Source organism: Stigmatopora nigra, chromosome 3 (assembly GCF_051989575.1).
Source record: "Stigmatopora nigra isolate UIUO_SnigA chromosome 3, RoL_Snig_1.1, whole genome shotgun sequence".
In the NCBI taxonomy this organism is placed as follows: Eukaryota; Metazoa; Chordata; class Actinopteri; order Syngnathiformes; family Syngnathidae; genus Stigmatopora; species Stigmatopora nigra.
This window is the reverse complement of record NC_135510.1, coordinates 9,877,073-9,894,558: the sequence shown is the minus strand read 5'-3', so window position 1 is coordinate 9,894,558 and position 17,486 is coordinate 9,877,073. Positions and strand designations below refer to the sequence as shown.

Genomic DNA, 17,486 nt, shown 5'->3' with positions numbered 1-17,486 from the left:
ATTTTTGAAAAGTAGATACAGGTACTTACCAATACACTCAAGCCCAGTGTTGTCTAGCGAACTCCCCGTTGAACACAAGCACACAAAGGACCCTTTGCTATTCACGCAGTCTGCGTTCACACATGGACTCGACAAACACTCGTCCACATCTGCAGGAAATAACATGACAAGAACAATCAATCTTGTGTTTGTCATTGGCAGCAAACATCGTCTTATTCAAAATGAACGTGTGTCAGACCTTCGCAGATGTCGTTTTCTGGATTGAAATTGAATCCTTTGGGACACTGGCAGGTGAAACTTCCCGGTGTGTTTCTGCATAAGCCGTTGTCGCATAACTGACTGTTCATTAGACATTCGTCGATATCTAAGGAAAACCCACAAATCAGTTTTTTTACCAGATCAAATTGAAAAAAAAACATTTCAAATCATTTTTAAAATAGTTTGTTATTGTTGTCCAAAATGAAAAGTCAATTCACCTACCGACACAGTTTTTGCCCGTCAGGTCTACTTCAAAACCTACATTGCAGTTGCATTTATATGTTCTAAGCGTGTTCTCACACACGCCATTCTGGCACATATCGGGATCAAGGGCGCATTCGTTAATATCTGGGAAAACAAAAATGCTATTATAGACCAGTAATTTGAATAATGAATAAAAATAGATTCAAGGCTCACTTATATGTACAAGAAATTGTAAAAGACTGGAAAGCTTTCCACAATTTCTTTGACCAAAACCATCCCCCATCAGAAGGCATTAAAATATAACACGACATTGGCTGATTTATACAACTTTGTCATGATAAAAATTTAAAAAAAAATGCCACTGAACACATACCTCTTCCATCTCCAGTTGTGCCGATTCCATTTGGACACAAAGCCAGGAAGTCAGCTGCAACATTAACACACAGTTTGATCAGCAAAACTATAACATTTTCCTAAATTCACAACATTTATTAACGGATTATTATCCCATTCAATGCTTTGTCATTTTGCCATAAAGTCTGCTTAATGTGGTGCATTGTTGGCTTCTGTGCAAAGGTTTGAATTGGTGAAACTAATTGAATTGAGAATAGATGGTTAGATGTATGTGCCTATGTATTAGATGTCATTTGAGAGCAGGCCAAGTGTTTGAGCCATAGGTGTGTTTTGAATTAGGAGCGTGGGACGTGACTCCACATGTGACGCCAATGTTCTTACCAGAGTTTTGTGGTGGACAAGGTTGGCAGGGTTCTCCGTAGGCGTACTCGATGCTGGCACAGCAACACTCGGATTTGGTCACAGCTCCAAATAAAGGCCGAACACATTGGCCTCGCTTGTAACCGCCATAACACGAGCTGCGCATGTGTGTGTCTGCGTCATGGGCATAACAAACAGAACGAGTGTGAGAGATGAGGCTGAAGAATTTAGGATGAGGTTAGTGACAAAGCAGACCCGGAGGCAAAAAAAAAGGGAGTAAACAACAACAACAGCAGTTGTTCTTTCTCTATAATGTCAAGAGGTTTGAGGCATACTCTTGCACTGAAATCATCATTGGTTAGGAGTCGCCCTGACCAAACAACAACACATTTACTTCCTAGACAACGCAAGACAAGTGATTTGCTTCAAATTAGAGTTGAATATTACTGTTATTTTTTTACTCATATTTTATGAAGAATTTGTAGATAGTAAATTGAGATTAACTATGACATACAATGCTTCAACGTATAACATCTGTGCTATTGTTGAAAATATCAATGATTTTAACAGTGAAGATGCTATTGTACTTTTTTTTTTTAAAGATATATTTTATAACAAAATGTCAAGGTTAATGTATACAAAATTAGCTTTGGAAAATAGATTTTTTTAAAGTTTCAATATCATTATTATATTAGTCAAAGACTTGTTTCTTTTTAAACAAAAACTGAGTAAAACACTTAATATATTCACATTGGAAATCTAAAATTGGAGAAAAAATGTTTTTTTTCACCAGTACTACTAATGAAGGGGATCTTAAGACACAACATGACGCTCATTCTTTGTCTATAAGATAATTCTACATGTTAATTACCTGCTTTTCTGAATTTGATTAAATTACTAACATAATTTACTATTTAATTTTAGGATGAAGTGTCTTCCACATTAGATTGAGGAGTACAAAAATCTCCCTTGAACACATTACGGAAGAGCTGAGCTCCTTACCAACACAGACCCGTCCGTCGAGACCAACAGCCATCCCTGACATGCATTCGCAGCGGAAAGATCCCTCCGTGTTGACGCAGTGGCCGTTCATACACATACCGGGAATCTCACATTCATCAATGTCTGAAAGCAGAAAAGAAGCCACAAGTGGTTGGACTTTTATTTTTCCACTTGAAAGATAATGACATGAATCTACTTTTGGTCAACGTGTGCAATCGTATTTATAAGTGAACTAATTGTGATTCCCGGGGCGGTAAATCAAATTCCAGCGGCAATCGACGAATTGAAAATGTAGTCAAAAATGTGGCCCTGCTTCAATTCCATAAAGTATCATCATGTTCATAAACCCATCACATCAATGATGATGATCGACGATAATGTTACGATTCTGCAGATGGTTTTCTGTTTTTGGAGGGGGAGGGAAGCTCCAGGGACTTTTCTGACTCACGTTTCGTTAATGACCGCATACGTCAGCACACTTCACACACACCCAATGACTTAACTGGGTCAGCATCTCCGTAGCAAAGGCCAAGTGGAACAAAACAGCTATTTCACTTTGGATTACATACTGTACAGAATGTGCATTCATTTGTTGCCCTTAACTGAGATACATGTCAAAAAATTCAATTGAAATGAGGCGTTTTCACTGAATGATTGTTGTTTGCTCCAAAGAATCATAATTCATTTATCACAGTTACACCAAAGCCATAAGAGTGAGCTTTGAATAGGTCAAAATGGAAAGCCGTATCTTGCGTTCATTTTACGAGTTCCTTTCTCTGTACATAAGCACGCTCGCAAAGGGTTGGCTTCTATGGAACGCCCTAGTGATCCACACGTCCAGCTGGGATCCTGCCAGGGTGCTTAGGGGTTTTTGCAAGGCTTTTTAGGGGATTTATTTGCCCTCGGGATACCCGTAACAGAAATACGATCACACCAAAAGCATGTAGCCACCCTCCAAGATGGTTGAAATGTTGCCAACTATTCCAATGACACACTGGCCCCTTGTAAGAAAAGTCTTGGTAAGCAGAGAAAATGGGACAAACTCACCTAAACACATTCGCCCAGTGGTATCAAGTAGATAGCCAGGTTTACAAATGCATTTGAAGCTGCCATCCTCATTGATGCACAGTCCATTGAAACACATGTTTCGGATGAGACATTCGTCTTGGTCTGAGGAGTTAGGGCAACAACAAGTTCATCAATACGATTGTTCCAATAGGAGTTCTATAATGAGCAAAAACTATACCGCCTTTCAAATGTGTTGCCTATGGGTAATAAGTCTGTTTGAGTTGTTTGCATTTGTGATGAAACAACATCAAATACAAGAACAAAGGTTTTCCATTTTTAATTTGTTTTATTTGCTTAAGAGTCAACTTTTTAAAAAAAGTTGTAATATTTAATATTTTAGTGGTTAAATGAGCCAAAACAAACCGCCACCAAGTTGTCATCAAAGACACCCTCCAAAAGTAACGCCTCCTTTAGCATGAACAAAAAGGGGTAATATGGCTACAAAATATCTTTTCCAGACATTCTCTTCTTCATAAATGCAGATGTGTTTCCTAACCTTGGCAGTTTTTGTTATCAGTTGTGAGCTCAAAGCCAGCGTTGCAGACACAGTGGAAGCTGCCCTCTGTGTTGACACAGCGGCCGTTGTTGCAAATACGACCATTGGCAACGCACTCGTCCAGATCTGAAAAAACATGGCTGTCACCAGATACAGTCCGCTCTCAAGTGTTTAATGAGGGTTTCGGCAATGTGTCTCGGATTATTTGAGTTGCCTGTTAGAGAGGTTATCCAGGAAACATGCGTGTGTGCAATTTGTGTCAGTCACCTTGGCACTTGGTCTTGGTTGCCGTGGACTGGAATCCCACGGGACACCGACACATGTAAGACCCGGGTGTGTTTACACATTCTCCGTGCACACAAGGGCTTCTCTCACATTCATCCTCATCTGCAAGTGTAAACATTCATTTCAGATAACATCTTTCGGTTCATCTATCATATGGTATCCTCATTGCATGATCCTTTCTGAACACCCACTTACCGATGCACACGTTTCGTCCATCCACTGTGAAGCCCATGTTACACTCACAGCGGTAATTAACGCCAGGTAGGGGAATACATCGGCCATTCGGGCAGAGGTTCCGATAGGCGTGGCAAATGTTGGTGATATTCTGGGTTTGGATGATGACTGGATATTACAAAGATAAGCATATCATGTTGTCAGGAGTTTAGTTGGTCATAACGTCCATTTTTAATACCAAGCAGCCATGACACTTGTCTTAAAACAAATTCAAAATACACCACATCCCCAATGATTGCGGTTACATCTTTTCTCAATGCAAAATCTAAAAAGGAGAATGCCATTGTGACATTGTACCTGGAGGAGGCTGTAAGGGTAGCTGTCTAGGGAATTCAGGCACAGGGAATTGACCAGGGGTCCTACCCGGCGGATATTCTGGGTGTTGACCTGGCGTATGACCCGGTCCTGGTACTTGGCCTGGGCCAGGCTGGTTCGGGTTATATGGGTAGATGTTCGGGAAGTCAGGACCCCCGGGTCCACGCCCTGGTATGTTGCCATCAGGGAACTGAAGGCACAGTTTCTGGTACTCTTCTAAAGTAGATACAAGTAAACAGATGAAGTGAACATTCACATCCAAAAGCATGTGAAAGAGAGACGTTTTCGTGGTCAATCCCACCTGCTCCGCGAATCGGGCACATTTCTGGGGCAGAGCCGTCGGACCAGCACCGCCCGCTATCACAGCAGCATTGCATTTTGGTCAAGCGTTGGGAATTTTGGTTGGCACAGCGACCGTTCAGCAAGCTGGCGAAACAGTAACCGCTACGAGCATCTGCAGGAAACCACATGGCACAAGTTCAATTGGAGAGATGAATCACGCTATCTGTCGTCAGCATAGTGAGAAAGCAGGCAAAATTAATTCAAATAAAATAAAATAAATAGATTCACATTTTCCATCATTTGTAAGATGGACTCTCAACAGTTCCTGGCAATGAAGATCTGCATGACTAAGCTTCAAGTTAACATAAATATATCATTTTTTTTCTTTTACACCCATACCAAACTGAGCCTTTATGTAGTGGGGTTTGACTCAGGAACATGTGCTCATTCCTTCAAGCACATGTAGAAATCAAACCAAAATGCTTGGCATGAGTGGAGGGAAGGACTAAGAAGACACACTCTTTGCAACACATCCGGTCATGTGGGAGTAGTGGCAATGTCTGTTTGCATTGCAAACCTTTACATGTTTGTGTGTACATTTTTTGGAGCACCCTTGACCCAATGATGTGTTTTGGTTAGAATTGAGCCGACTTTGCAAACTTTACAGATATTCGGTGAGTCTTGTTTCGGTAATTGCAAGATGTAACGCGCACATATTTAATTTTGTGCAGATTTCCTGTCAAAAATCAAATAGAAATGCGGACCAAAAAAAAAAAAAAAAGAAATACACAATGTTATAGAACTATCAACAAGTGCAGAATGAAATAGAACTTCCACTCATCTGGCAAGACTTATTTCAAGATGCCGTGGAGCACATTTATACTAACTCAGTCAAAGGCATTTCCCAATTGGAGTCTAAAATTTGCTTGAATGGTAACATTTAAAAAAAAAAAACAATGATTGATTTATTGAAAAATAAATTACTGGGTGCGCCCTCATAGTCACAGGGCAGCTCATTGTTGACTGCACTCGAAACAAACAGCTGACCTAAATTCTGCCAGCTGGAAGCTTGAACCAACTTTTTTCCCCAAACAAAAACATAGAACAAAAGAGATGTCATGGAAACAGATGGATTCCCTCAAGCTATTTCTCTCATGTCATTATAAAAAACACTTATATATATGATTCTTTTTACATTGAGTTCGGAAAAATGGACTTACCTATACACCTGGAACCATCCAATGAAGCGTAGTAGCCCTGAGGACACTTGCAGAAGTAGCTGCCGACGGTATTGGAGCATTCGCCGATGCCACAGACACCCGGGATGTTGGAACACTCATCAAGATCTAAGCAGAAGAAAGGAGTAATTATATTTTCTTCAAAATCTTTTGTAGTTTGTTTGTAACAACTACAAACTGGAATGTAATCAGAACCGTCCGTCCATGAAAGGGATTCAAAGAGAAACTTGAATTGGTTAAAGAGCGACCCAATCACAAGGACATTAAATAATAGGGCTTTATGATGTTGCTTTTTTCACATCACCAGACACGTTAGAATGGGACAAAAAGACTTTAACTCATTGTACACTGTCCAGATGTTTTCCAGAAACCATTTCAAGCCTTAAAATTGTCCATCCTGTATTTTACCAGTAATATGAATACCACAAACTGCTCAGTGTGTTTTATTAGATTCCAGACTGGAGAAAACGTTGGTCTGGAATTTGTCATACTTGTGTCTTAATGAGCCCCTATTTCTTATTGTCACACTACTAGCTTTAGTGGAGGAGACAGTTTTATACAATGGTGGTTATCCATTACCAAAAAGGATCTCTCCACACAAGAGGATAACTTCTTCCAAATTGCATGAGGATATAATAGATAGATACAAGTTTTTCGAGGCCATTCAAAATTACAATAAGTTCAGCTTGGATCCAAAACTTCCCAGGAAGGATGCTTTTTTTCAGTTAAATTGAACATAGTAGTTGCTGAATTGCCAAACTCACAAAGCAATTTTTCAGTTTACCAACCCTGCCATGAATGTAACTACAATGTGGAAAATGCTATACTTTAGTGCTGTTAATTAAACAATGAACTAGTGTCATTTTTTTGGTGTGTATTTGATATATTACGGCTGCCAAGGGTTTATTCTTACCATCACATTTTTGTGAGATTTCGTTGAATTTATGCCCAGCAGGACATTTACATTCAAAGGACCCTACTGTGTTGATGCAGTTTCCTCCATGACAGATACCAGGGATTGCCTGGCATTCATCCACATCTGTACAAACACAACATCATTATCATTAATACACACATAAAATCGACAAAAAGATTCCTTTCCATGTTCAAAACTAATGCTGAAGAAGAATGAATTATAGTCTGGTTCCAACATTCATTTACTCTGCAACTTCAGAAACATAACCTGCAAGAAGTTCCATTAAAATGTTGTTTAAAATCTAAAAATGCTGAGAAAAGGTGCGCCACTTTTTGCATAGGTTTGACCAGTGCTTACGTCACAAATTGTGTTACCCATAAACCAGAAGCAATTTTTAAAGGGTGTCAAACCCATCTTTGTCGTGTAGTTGCGGATAATTTGGTGGGCTATTGTGTCTTCCCACTAAGGCTGAAATTGACTAATCATCAGCAAATTCATGACCAAATGCACCGATAACTTTTTTGATAGTCCCTGAATCATTAAGAGATATTATTGATCTCAATATGATCCAGATCTGTTTTTTAACATCCACCTTTTGATTTAAAGGTAAACGTGGAGTATGAAGGTTAAGAGACCTTATATTTCACGTTGACACCCTCTACAAATTTGGGGATTGATGCAATCTGAGAGAATTCCAGGTTGAACTGGCTCATGTACTGTACTCGTGTCCCGTGGAGGTTGCGATGTTGTCGGATTTGGACAAGGCAGCCAGGCCGAGGGACGCCGTTCCAGAAATGAGCTCTCCCACATGGCACCGCCACTGACCCGTGTTACTGACTCTGACAGTCCCAGCACAGTAGGGGACTACGGGCATTCCATACACATGTGGGAGGCATTGCCACCCACCCCAATTTAACCCAATTAGAAATAATCCTCTGGTGAGGGGAAGGCGAGTGGAGGTGAGGGGTGATAAGACAAAAGCAAGAAAGAGGGGTAATAATACACTAGACACTGTGAAAGTGTCAGAGTAGAGTGAAACTCAACTTTTCTCGCAGAGCCAAAACAAAGCGCCGAGTCAGAAAAAGAGATTTAGGCACAGACTTTACCTTGGCATGCTCCTGTGCGGTGGTTTTGTATAAAGCCTCGCCGGCATGGGTTAGGCTGGGCTGGGCACATTTCACAAGGGTGACCCCATGCCCGTCCCACCGTGGCACAGCACAAAGTTTTTGTACACACAATGCCACTGATTTGCCCTTGACACATCTGTTTGTTCACCGAGGCAAAGCAAGGACCTGTCCGATAGTCTGTGAAGGCAAAACAAAAAAGCATGAAAAACAATAATACAAATAACATAGGTAAAGTAGATGGTACAGTGGCACCTCAACTTACAAATGTTTACACATGAGAAATATTCAGGTTACAAAAAAAAGCTTCCAAGGGAATCATTTTGTTCCAACATAAAAAAGCAATGAAACTTCAAACAAAATCAAACATCTTGTAATTTATTCTGAATTTGCTTCCCCATTGACATTGACACTGTGGGACAAGGGGAGTACGGCGCCAGACAGACCCAAAAAATGGCCAGTTTATAGCAAAGGGAGTAGGACCACACCCCAAAGGCTGCAAACTAACACACAGCACATTTATGGAATCTAGTAGGTGATTTCCAGAACTAAATAGCTTTCATTAAATTCGAGTGAAACATTCTTCATCATCCTCCCTTCCAAAATATGTGGAGTAGCTAATCCCTAAGTGTCCCTTGATTAAACACCCCTCATTTTCCTGCGAACTTCCAGTATCAATGACCCACACCAAGTAAATTGTTTGTCAGATGCTGAAACACAGTGGTAAATAAATAATCTATTAAGACAACAAAAACAAAAACAATCATTTTCTCATTAAACAGTAGACGGTGAGAGAATATACAGAGTTTCTTAGAGCGCAGTTGCTTAAAACAAATGGGACATTGTGCATTCCCAGTGTGGACCGGGGCCCGTCCCAGGCCAGTCACGTGCGCACCACAGCTTCCATGGTCTCTCTGCCTCTGGCAGTAACTCTGTGTGAACCAGAACTGGGTCATCTCTCATTCTCCCCCTCTTCCTCCCACCCGAACATTCAATCTCAACTGCAGACATACAACATGCTTGCCATTGACTCTTGACTCATCACAATCACGATGGAAACCATAATGAACATGAAGTATTCATTATTTTAAAGTTTTGCAAATACAAATCTCAAAATAAACTTAACTGATGCTAAAAGTCAATTGAAAGTGCCTCTCCTTTAATAAAAAATGCTATAGTGTTCCTGTTTTATACATATATAAAAAAAGCACACAATTTGAGGTGCGGATTAAATAAAAACATACCCTTGAAAATGAGATTAACAGGAAGAGGCTGAAAGTTGAAAAGTGGTGGTGGTGTCATTTCATCTGCCCCCACCCCCTTTTTTCTCTGTGAACTGTGTGCAGCTGGTTGGGGAATCCACCCATGGTCGGTTCAGATGGGATTGCTCGCACGTGTTCACACGCACACACACAGTCAGATTCAGAGTCCCGTCCCATTGCTCATCTATAGTCTCGCCCATGATGATCTCAAATCAGAGCAAAACTTGCAAGAACATTGCTCCCTAGTTCTTTCACTGATGAACTTAGGGGAAAATAATTGATAAACTATTTGGGAGAATGATTAAAAACACTCACAACAGTGGTAAACTAAAGTTTAGGCATTTACTGTCTGGAAAAGCAGATATTTTGAAAGCAATATAAATATCTGCCTCCCCAAGGACTTGTACAATTTATGTACAACAACAACCTTGCCAAGCAGGAAATGGATCCAAAAAGCTTCTTGGATACATTTCACACCATAAAAAAACATTTACTAGTCTACTATAACCAATTTTAGTCAATATTAATAGCTATTTCATTCCACCTCATTGACAGGTCATTTATTCATTCATTTTGAGAACCACTTATCCCTACAAGGGCCATGGGGGGTGCTGGATCCTATACCAACTAACTTGTAAAGAGGAAAAAGTTGGCGAAAAAAAGACATGCCATTCAATGCGTCAACATAGCAAAGATACAGTATTGCCAGTGAAATATCTGTTAGCACTCTCCATCAGCTCGGGCCCTAATCAGATCTGTTCTGCCATTGATTACTGAATGTGTGATGAGGCCTTATATCTAACTCATCCAAAACCGTTAACAACGCAAAGAAAGATACAAACAGGGTTATCTATGTCCTTAAGTTTCCACTGGCTTAGAACAGATAGAACAAATCCAATGCCCCATTTAAACTCAAACTGTCACCATTAACTAAGCCAAGTGAAAACATTCTCTTGGAAATGTTGGATTTTGCCAAACAAACACGTGCAATCGCAAGCCTTATTCACAGCGCGAGGCGATCTCGCATTCCAGACTAAATCATATTAAGGAGCGACAAAGAAAATATTGATGAACCAGCCTGCATTTTTGGGCAGTTGAGTAGTACCTGGTGTGTTGGTTCTCCGGTCAGCACAACACTTATGTGTTCACGTTGCGAGGCACATTTTTCACATCCCAAATTGACTATGTTTCTTGTGGGATTATTCCCGGACTGTTGTGTGCTCACAAATAGGATAAGATCTGACTGTAATGGGACACAGCTTTGTTTCAAGAAATCAAATTGTATGGGTCTAGATGTGTTCATGGTTGAATGTAAATTTACTTCATTCGTGTAGTCCTCCAGGAAATGCCTGTGAAAGTGTCTTAAAAGTAGCCAAAACAAAAGCAGATCTATTGGTTTGTTTTTGTCTCACTGAAGACAAATGTAACGTGACCCCGTTGGGGAAAATAAATGTGGATCAGCTAAGGCATGTTTACCAATAAATCTTTACTTGAGCGTGATCTTAGCATTATTAAGAGCACAGTTTTGCTGGATATTTAATCTGATATCCTCAGAACAATTTTACCATTGTTGTCACGTGACCTGCTAGGCACGTTTGAGATAATGGCACAATAAAAATAAACTGTGGGTGTACAGGCAAGAGCATTTGAAAATAACTAACATTGTCCCACATGAACTTTGGGGACTGAGCTTCCACACAGGAAAGGAATAGAAAGCAAATTCTTGTGCGTCAGAATGTGTTGGAGCAGATAAGGCCTTGCTGCTAACTCATCCGGCTAAAAGATAGTGTTAATAGTTTTTAGGCTTGAAGAAAACACTGAAGTAAACCAGAGAACAAATCATCCACCAGACGCCGCTGAGAGGCCCCTGAAGTCTGGACTCGTTAAAAGGGACGATACTAATTAGGAGCACTGCTGACAATCCAAATATTAGCTTTACGAGGCCAACACTTTGACCTCTAATGGTCATCACTGCAGCAGACCTCCGGTGCGTCAGCTCTCGCAAGTTTGAGTTTAAGACGTTGTACAGACTTGTGTGCTTTGGAGAGCTCACAACCACGGGAGGTTGGGAGGACTCAAGCTAACCAACTTGCTTGAAAACACTCTACATTCCCCAGATGCTTATTTCAGAATTTGATGAGCACCGCTGGGTAGGACTTGTCAACATTTTTGGTCGCACAAGAAACCACATTTGGCAGCGCAAAAAGTCTCTCACTGTGGTTGTGAAGGGTGTTGGTAAAAACACAAAGATTTCATTACCTCTCTCGCATTGAGCTCCGGTGAAGCCGTAGGTACACACACATCTGTTGGGAGCCACACACCGTCCTCCATTAAGGCAGCCATTTTCACACACCGCTGTGAAAATTGAGAAAGAAGTCAAGTTTTGTTGACCTTGTACTCTACCAGTACGATATCTTGTCTTTTGAGTACACAGATTTCTTGCTTGATGTGAACAGACAATACCTAAAACTGATGGTAATCATTTTTTCCCCCAAGAATAATAACATTTATTCATTTATTTTCAGAATCTTGCATCATTTTTGGATGTGGGAGCACACTGGACAACCCACAGAAACGCACGCAAACTCCACCCAGTGAGGACAAACCCGGCCGGGATTGAATCCTCAACCCCAGAAATATGAGACCGACACGCTAAGCACTCGTCCTAGTCCGCCAGAAAAATAACAATATTATACTAATAAATAATCTTCTATGTTTGATTTACAGTGAATGTGTGTTGCTGTATCTAGAGAAACATCAACCTGTCGACACTGTAATACTTCGGCATAATGCCATAAAAACTAAAAGGAGAATATACTATTTTTTGGCCTATGTTGCAAGACTGTTTTTCTTACATAGGCACGCCGAAAAAAAAGTTAATATGTTAAATATATAACTAGGTGTTGACAGGAACAGTAAATCTAATGTCTCTTTGTGATTTCAAATAATGTAACAACAACAATACACTAATACCCTGCTTAGTATGTGTCCATTCACAAGTACATACCTTTGCACAACTTGAGTATATCTCTTAGAGATAACCCTAAACTTTAATTTAAAAAATCAAGTATTATGTAGCTGAAAACAAACTTTGGGGCCACAATAGATTTTTTTATTCTTCTCTCTATATTCAGCCTATGGTGTGTGTGTTGTTTCAACTGGTAGTTTTGATTAGATTCCTTCAAAACAAAAGAGAAATAACTGTGACACTTACGTTGACCGCAGTGGTTTCCCACGTAGCCTTTCTGACAGAGGCAGTGGTCCTCAGCACACGAGCCCCCATTCATGCAGCGGATGCTACAGTGCTGGACTGTGGGCAGAACAACACAGATCAACTAAAAACGATATCCATCAACCATCTTAAGTAAGACTGTAGAAAGCGTAACAAAGATCTCAGCTATATTAACACCTCCATTGACTCCATTAATAATGAAAAGTTCGATAAAAAGTCATTTGTACAGAGAATCTGGTGAAAAAGATCAGGTTTTGATATGTATTTATGAGTGCTGGGAACAACCCACCTGATTTGGATCCACAAGTTGTTGAGATTTGGCCAGTGGGGCAGGTGCACAAGTTGGGTCTGGAGCAGAAACCATCTCCGCAACTACTGCGGCATATGGCTGCAAAAAGCACATAACACGCAGTGTTACATTTCAATGAGTCAGCATTGCACGTGAAAGAGAATACAAACAAAGTCCACTGCAGATTCGTTAAAGCAGAGGCCACATGTTGTTGAGCCATTGTCGAATTTTGGGACTTGCCATAAAAGTGCAGCAGTTACTGTTTTTAGTTGCAGCAGGCTATTTTTTTTCCATGGCTTTCGTTCCCACAGCCTGTTGTCGGCCTTGCAGCTCTGGTCAGGTAAAGTCCAGCCACTGACCCTTAGTCCCTGAACCCCACTGCTAAACAATGTCATTAGAGCCGTGACAGGCATCCTGGCAGGCAGCCGGCACGCCAGACTGCAATCATATGAGGCTACAGCCCCTCAGACCTTCCTGTCTACCGAGGCAGGGGGAGCGAAAGCCAGCACAAACTATAAAAAGCAACTTCCAAAACAGTGGCGCTGTAAATGAACAAGAATTTCAAATTTCTCCTGGCTGGGGGGGGTCTTGTTGTCTTCTGCCATTTTATAATCAGGCATTCACCAAATGAGTGAAGAGATGGATTTACGCTCAAAATTGTAGATTTTTGTTGTCGTGTAGTAATTCTTTTGGTCGTGTGTTGAGTATTCAGGTTTTTTTTCCAATTTTCAGAATCAGTACAGAGCAGAAAACCAATATCAAGATTTTGTAATAAGAGAGAGTGGTTGTTGTTGACTGTAAATGGGTATTTTTCCTGTTGACACTTACGGACAATGCACTTGTTTCCTCCAGTAAGAGTCTTCCAACCGAGGCAGCAATAGGCATTGTTCCTTGAGCCACACACATTGGGTCTGTAGAGAGATTATTATGAGTTCATGTATTCAGCTGTCATAGAAAAATGAAAGCCTTTACTAATAAAGGAATAATATACTATATACAGAGTGTCTCAAAACAATTGAGGTCATTTCAAATCCAAACATTTATGTAATTGCACGTCCTTTGGCAAATGTTGTCGAAAAGACTTCATTGTGAAAATAAAACAATCCTTGTGAAATTGGATGACACAATCGATTTCTTTTGATTAAAACAATGATATTCAAACCCTAAAGGTCATTAAAAAGTCTGATAAGTTATTTCAAATAAAAATACATTTATTTTTATCGGAAGTGCATTTTTATGGGCGGCAAATGATGTAAACCATATAATGGCCCACACAAGAAGCTTAAACTCAGCTTTTTTTTTCCATTTCTTCCCAAAACTAGATGGAGAAGGTCACTTAAACAGTGTCCTTGTAAATATGTCGCTGCTTCACTTGTCTTATTTATTTGTGTTGAAATACAGCAAACATTTGTAAAAACTGCTGTAAGAGAAGATGCTATTGCAAGGGCCATAACTCAAAATGTCAATATTCGAGACTGGAAAATTTTACAGTTGATGAATATGAGACCAGAGATTAATCTAATTGTGTTTAATCTTTAAATCTGATGAGAAAGCACACATTTCTGCCCAGTTTGAAGTCGAAACGCATTGGATAAACTCATTTCGTGTTTGCATTTAGTTTTTAAGATCAATGGCAATAAACGAGTTCATGCAAAGACGACTCAACGTTTAACGCTAAATCTTTAGTCATCTTGCAAAAAGTTGCTTGACCCTTGCTTGAATCCTTCCATCTATCTGAAGAACTACATTTGTCCACACCCGATCTATTCAAACAAGTCCCGTTGACACTGCCTTAGCCATTCCGCCCCCTACAGGTGTTCCCTAGGTGTGCAAATGAGAGACTAGAATGGCAGTTGACCCGCGGGGTCAGTGGATGTAACTCCAACCAGATCCATGAGGTAATCACGAGGATGTCAGAAACATTCTTCTGCTGCTAAGTCAGCGTGACACAGCACGCAGCCTCTTCCTGAGCGCAGATGTTCCCATAAATGAACTTAAAGCACGTCAAATAAAAATGTCTACTGTGTGACCTTGGTCAGGTGCTTGCTGTCATCGCCACACACAGATGTTCCCTTTCCCTTGCCTTTTGTTTTCTCGCAAACACGCGCAAAATAAGCAGGCAATCCAGCAGAGACCGACTGTGTACAGCTGCAGATGTGATTTCTCCACTTTTTGGGGGGCCAGAAACAGGATTAGGTTGTTTCCCTCGCTCTCTTTCTCTCTCTTTCTCTCTCTCTGCCACAGCCACACACGACCAATGGCCTCCTTTGTTTGGATGTAATTTATTATCGCAGGCAGCAGGAATGTGATCTCCTTGCCAGTATTTAATTGCTAAGCTTTGCTCCAAACTTCCCCATCACGGACAATCTTACTCATCTCGGGCAGCCTTGCATTGTTGTTGTTATTAAAACATGGACACACATATCCCCCGACCTTCAGGGCCCATAAAGGACAAGGATTACTGTGTGTGTGCGTGTGTGTAGCATTCTATCAGACATGTGAATAGGAAAAATCCATGAAAGCAATGTTTTCATCCAAATCAGTAAATCTTGAGTATTTCATTACTGTTTTTAAAGCAAATTTTAATGCAACATCATTTGACTTTAGTATTTTTTGTGAGAAGAAATGATCATTTTTCTTCATTTCCTACTGGTTATTACTTGTATCTTTTATCAACAACAGTAATGGAGGAGTCATCAAGACAACACATAGAATCTATTGAGTGGCAATGTTGTTGTTTTGAACAGTAATTACAAGCCCTTCCTAGTCAAAATGGGTTGGACATCAATTGATGTCAGTGGCACCCAATAATTTTTGTAACCAATAGTGGCGCGCAATTAAAACGTGATTTTTATCGAGATTACTGAAGGAGTTAAATTCATCAAATTAAATCCATTGACAACAGTAGGAAGGCTATGAGTGTGTTTTCATAGTTTGAATGTATCAAGTAGTAATATGTCAAAGTTACAGTGTGGTCAGTCTAAATTTTTAGAAAATCTCGGGTTTGTCTATCAATGGCCTCCATTGAGTCAAGGGGTTTCACTTTATGTATTTGTGTTTATCTCTGTTATCACGAGATGTAAAATGTTGTTATTGGCATATTTATATTGTATGGGCAACCATAGGCTTCTAAACCATGATTAAAACTCTTTAAGTGCCATTAACCTAACTAAGACACCCAATCATGTGGTACATAAAAACTAAATTAAAATACTTCCATCGTTTAGCACTAGTAGATGTCCAAAATATTTGAACTGAAGTGACACTGTGATTAATTTGGAAACGCCCTTGATGGTGATAGATGTCCAATTATATGACTTTTTCATCATTCTCGTGATAAATTTAAAGGAGTTAATCGATTTGAATTGGTCATGTGTTAACAACAAAATGAAAACTCTTCAAATAAGTTTATCACTAGTAGACGTACAATCTCTGTGGATGGTCGCTAACCTTTAAATAGGTATTTAAGGTGACTCTTTAGTTCAGGGGTGGTGAACAAATAGGATACAAAGAGACAACATTTGAAACTGTGAGGGTCAAATACCCTACATCAGAAGCAACATTTTAAAAATCCAATCAGCCAAAGTATTTGTTTTATATAATTTGTGTTTTTTCATGGGCCCTGGTGAATTTGAGTGTGTTTTAAAAGAGAATAAAAATAAGAGAGTATAAGAAATATGGCAAAGAGCTGCATTGATTTGAGCCAGGAGCCGGATGTGGCTCGAGAGCCGCGTGTTCGCCACCCCTGCTCTAGTTAGTATATTTGAGTAGTTTGGGGAGAGTTTGTAAGCACATGAAAGAACTACTTTAGAGTACAAATGTATGCAAATAAATCAAGGCGGATCTCATGATGTAGGGATTATGTGAGAGTTACATTACCCTCCGAGCACGTCCGTCCCTCCCCTCCTTTTGGCTCTGGCGGTTCGGGGTTCGGTGGGGCGAACTTCTACGCTGTCCGGAACTTCGGCGGCTTCTCCGACCAGGACGCAGAGGCACAGCTGGGCCAGCAGAAACATCTGCAGGAGCAGTCCTCCTCCGCACTTATTCTCCCGCATAGTCATCCACTCTCCTCAAGTCTGCTTTAACTCGATGTCCAGCCGTCCAAGTGAGGAGTGTCAAAGCTGTAAAAACAATAAGAGAGCGATAAAGTCAATGCAAAAAAAAGGAAAAAGAAAAAAAATCTGCGCAATTCATATTTTCAACGCACAAAAAAGTGCGCACAATTACTTTGCGTCCAGATGAGGAGATTGGCTTGACAGCCAAAAGTTGAGTTCTTCTCACGAAGCTATGATGATGATGATAATGATAATGATGATGATGATGATCCAAGTTCAACTTCCTTTGAAAAGATGCGCACGGTCACGCGTGGAGTGGGCCCGTGCGCATCCAGCTGCGTGTGGATCCACTCGAGAACATTTAGAGAAGCTGATGCATTCCACTGAAAAGCCACTGACTCTCTCTCCCTAAGTCGGCTCTTTCCTCATCCCTTGCCTTGCTCAACTTTACCCCCTCAAAAAAAAAAAAAAAAAAAAAACTCCCCTCCGGAGTCAAGCATCCCACCCACGCC

The 17,486-nt window shown here is 40.4% G+C and overlaps 1 protein-coding gene across 4 annotated transcripts in view; it reads right to left on the bottom strand.

Annotated features, from left to right (window-relative positions):
* The window catches only part of fbn1 (fibrillin 1), a 47,104-nt gene that overhangs the window by 21,736 nt on the left and 7,882 nt on the right, over positions 1-17,486 (bottom strand). For 3 of the 4 annotated variants that reach the window (XM_077712920.1, XM_077712921.1, XM_077712919.1), the window contains 20 exons: positions 16,799-17,040; positions 13,748-13,830; positions 12,920-13,018; positions 12,613-12,708; positions 11,658-11,753; positions 8,119-8,316; positions 7,010-7,135; positions 6,079-6,204; positions 4,878-5,030; positions 4,559-4,792; positions 4,223-4,369; positions 4,010-4,129; positions 3,743-3,868; positions 3,226-3,348; positions 2,179-2,301; positions 1,198-1,350; positions 836-889; positions 481-606; positions 239-364; positions 30-149 (listed from right to left, as the gene is read on the bottom strand). In XM_077712920.1, coding sequence (XP_077569046.1) covers positions 30-149; positions 239-364; positions 481-606; positions 836-889; positions 1,198-1,350; positions 2,179-2,301; positions 3,226-3,348; positions 3,743-3,868; positions 4,010-4,129; positions 4,223-4,369; positions 4,559-4,792; positions 4,878-5,030; positions 6,079-6,204; positions 7,010-7,135; positions 8,119-8,316; positions 11,658-11,753; positions 12,613-12,708; positions 12,920-13,018; positions 13,748-13,830; positions 16,799-16,980 — 2,611 coding nt within the window. In that variant the 5' untranslated portion in view covers positions 16,981-17,040. Of the gene's footprint in view, positions 1-29; positions 150-238; positions 365-480; positions 607-835; positions 890-1,197; positions 1,351-2,178; positions 2,302-3,225; positions 3,349-3,742; positions 3,869-4,009; positions 4,130-4,222; positions 4,370-4,558; positions 4,793-4,877; positions 5,031-6,078; positions 6,205-7,009; positions 7,136-8,118; positions 8,317-11,657; positions 11,754-12,612; positions 12,709-12,919; positions 13,019-13,747; positions 13,831-16,798; positions 17,041-17,146; positions 17,406-17,486 lie in introns of those variants that run through there. The other variant, XM_077712922.1, reaches the window with a different exon arrangement.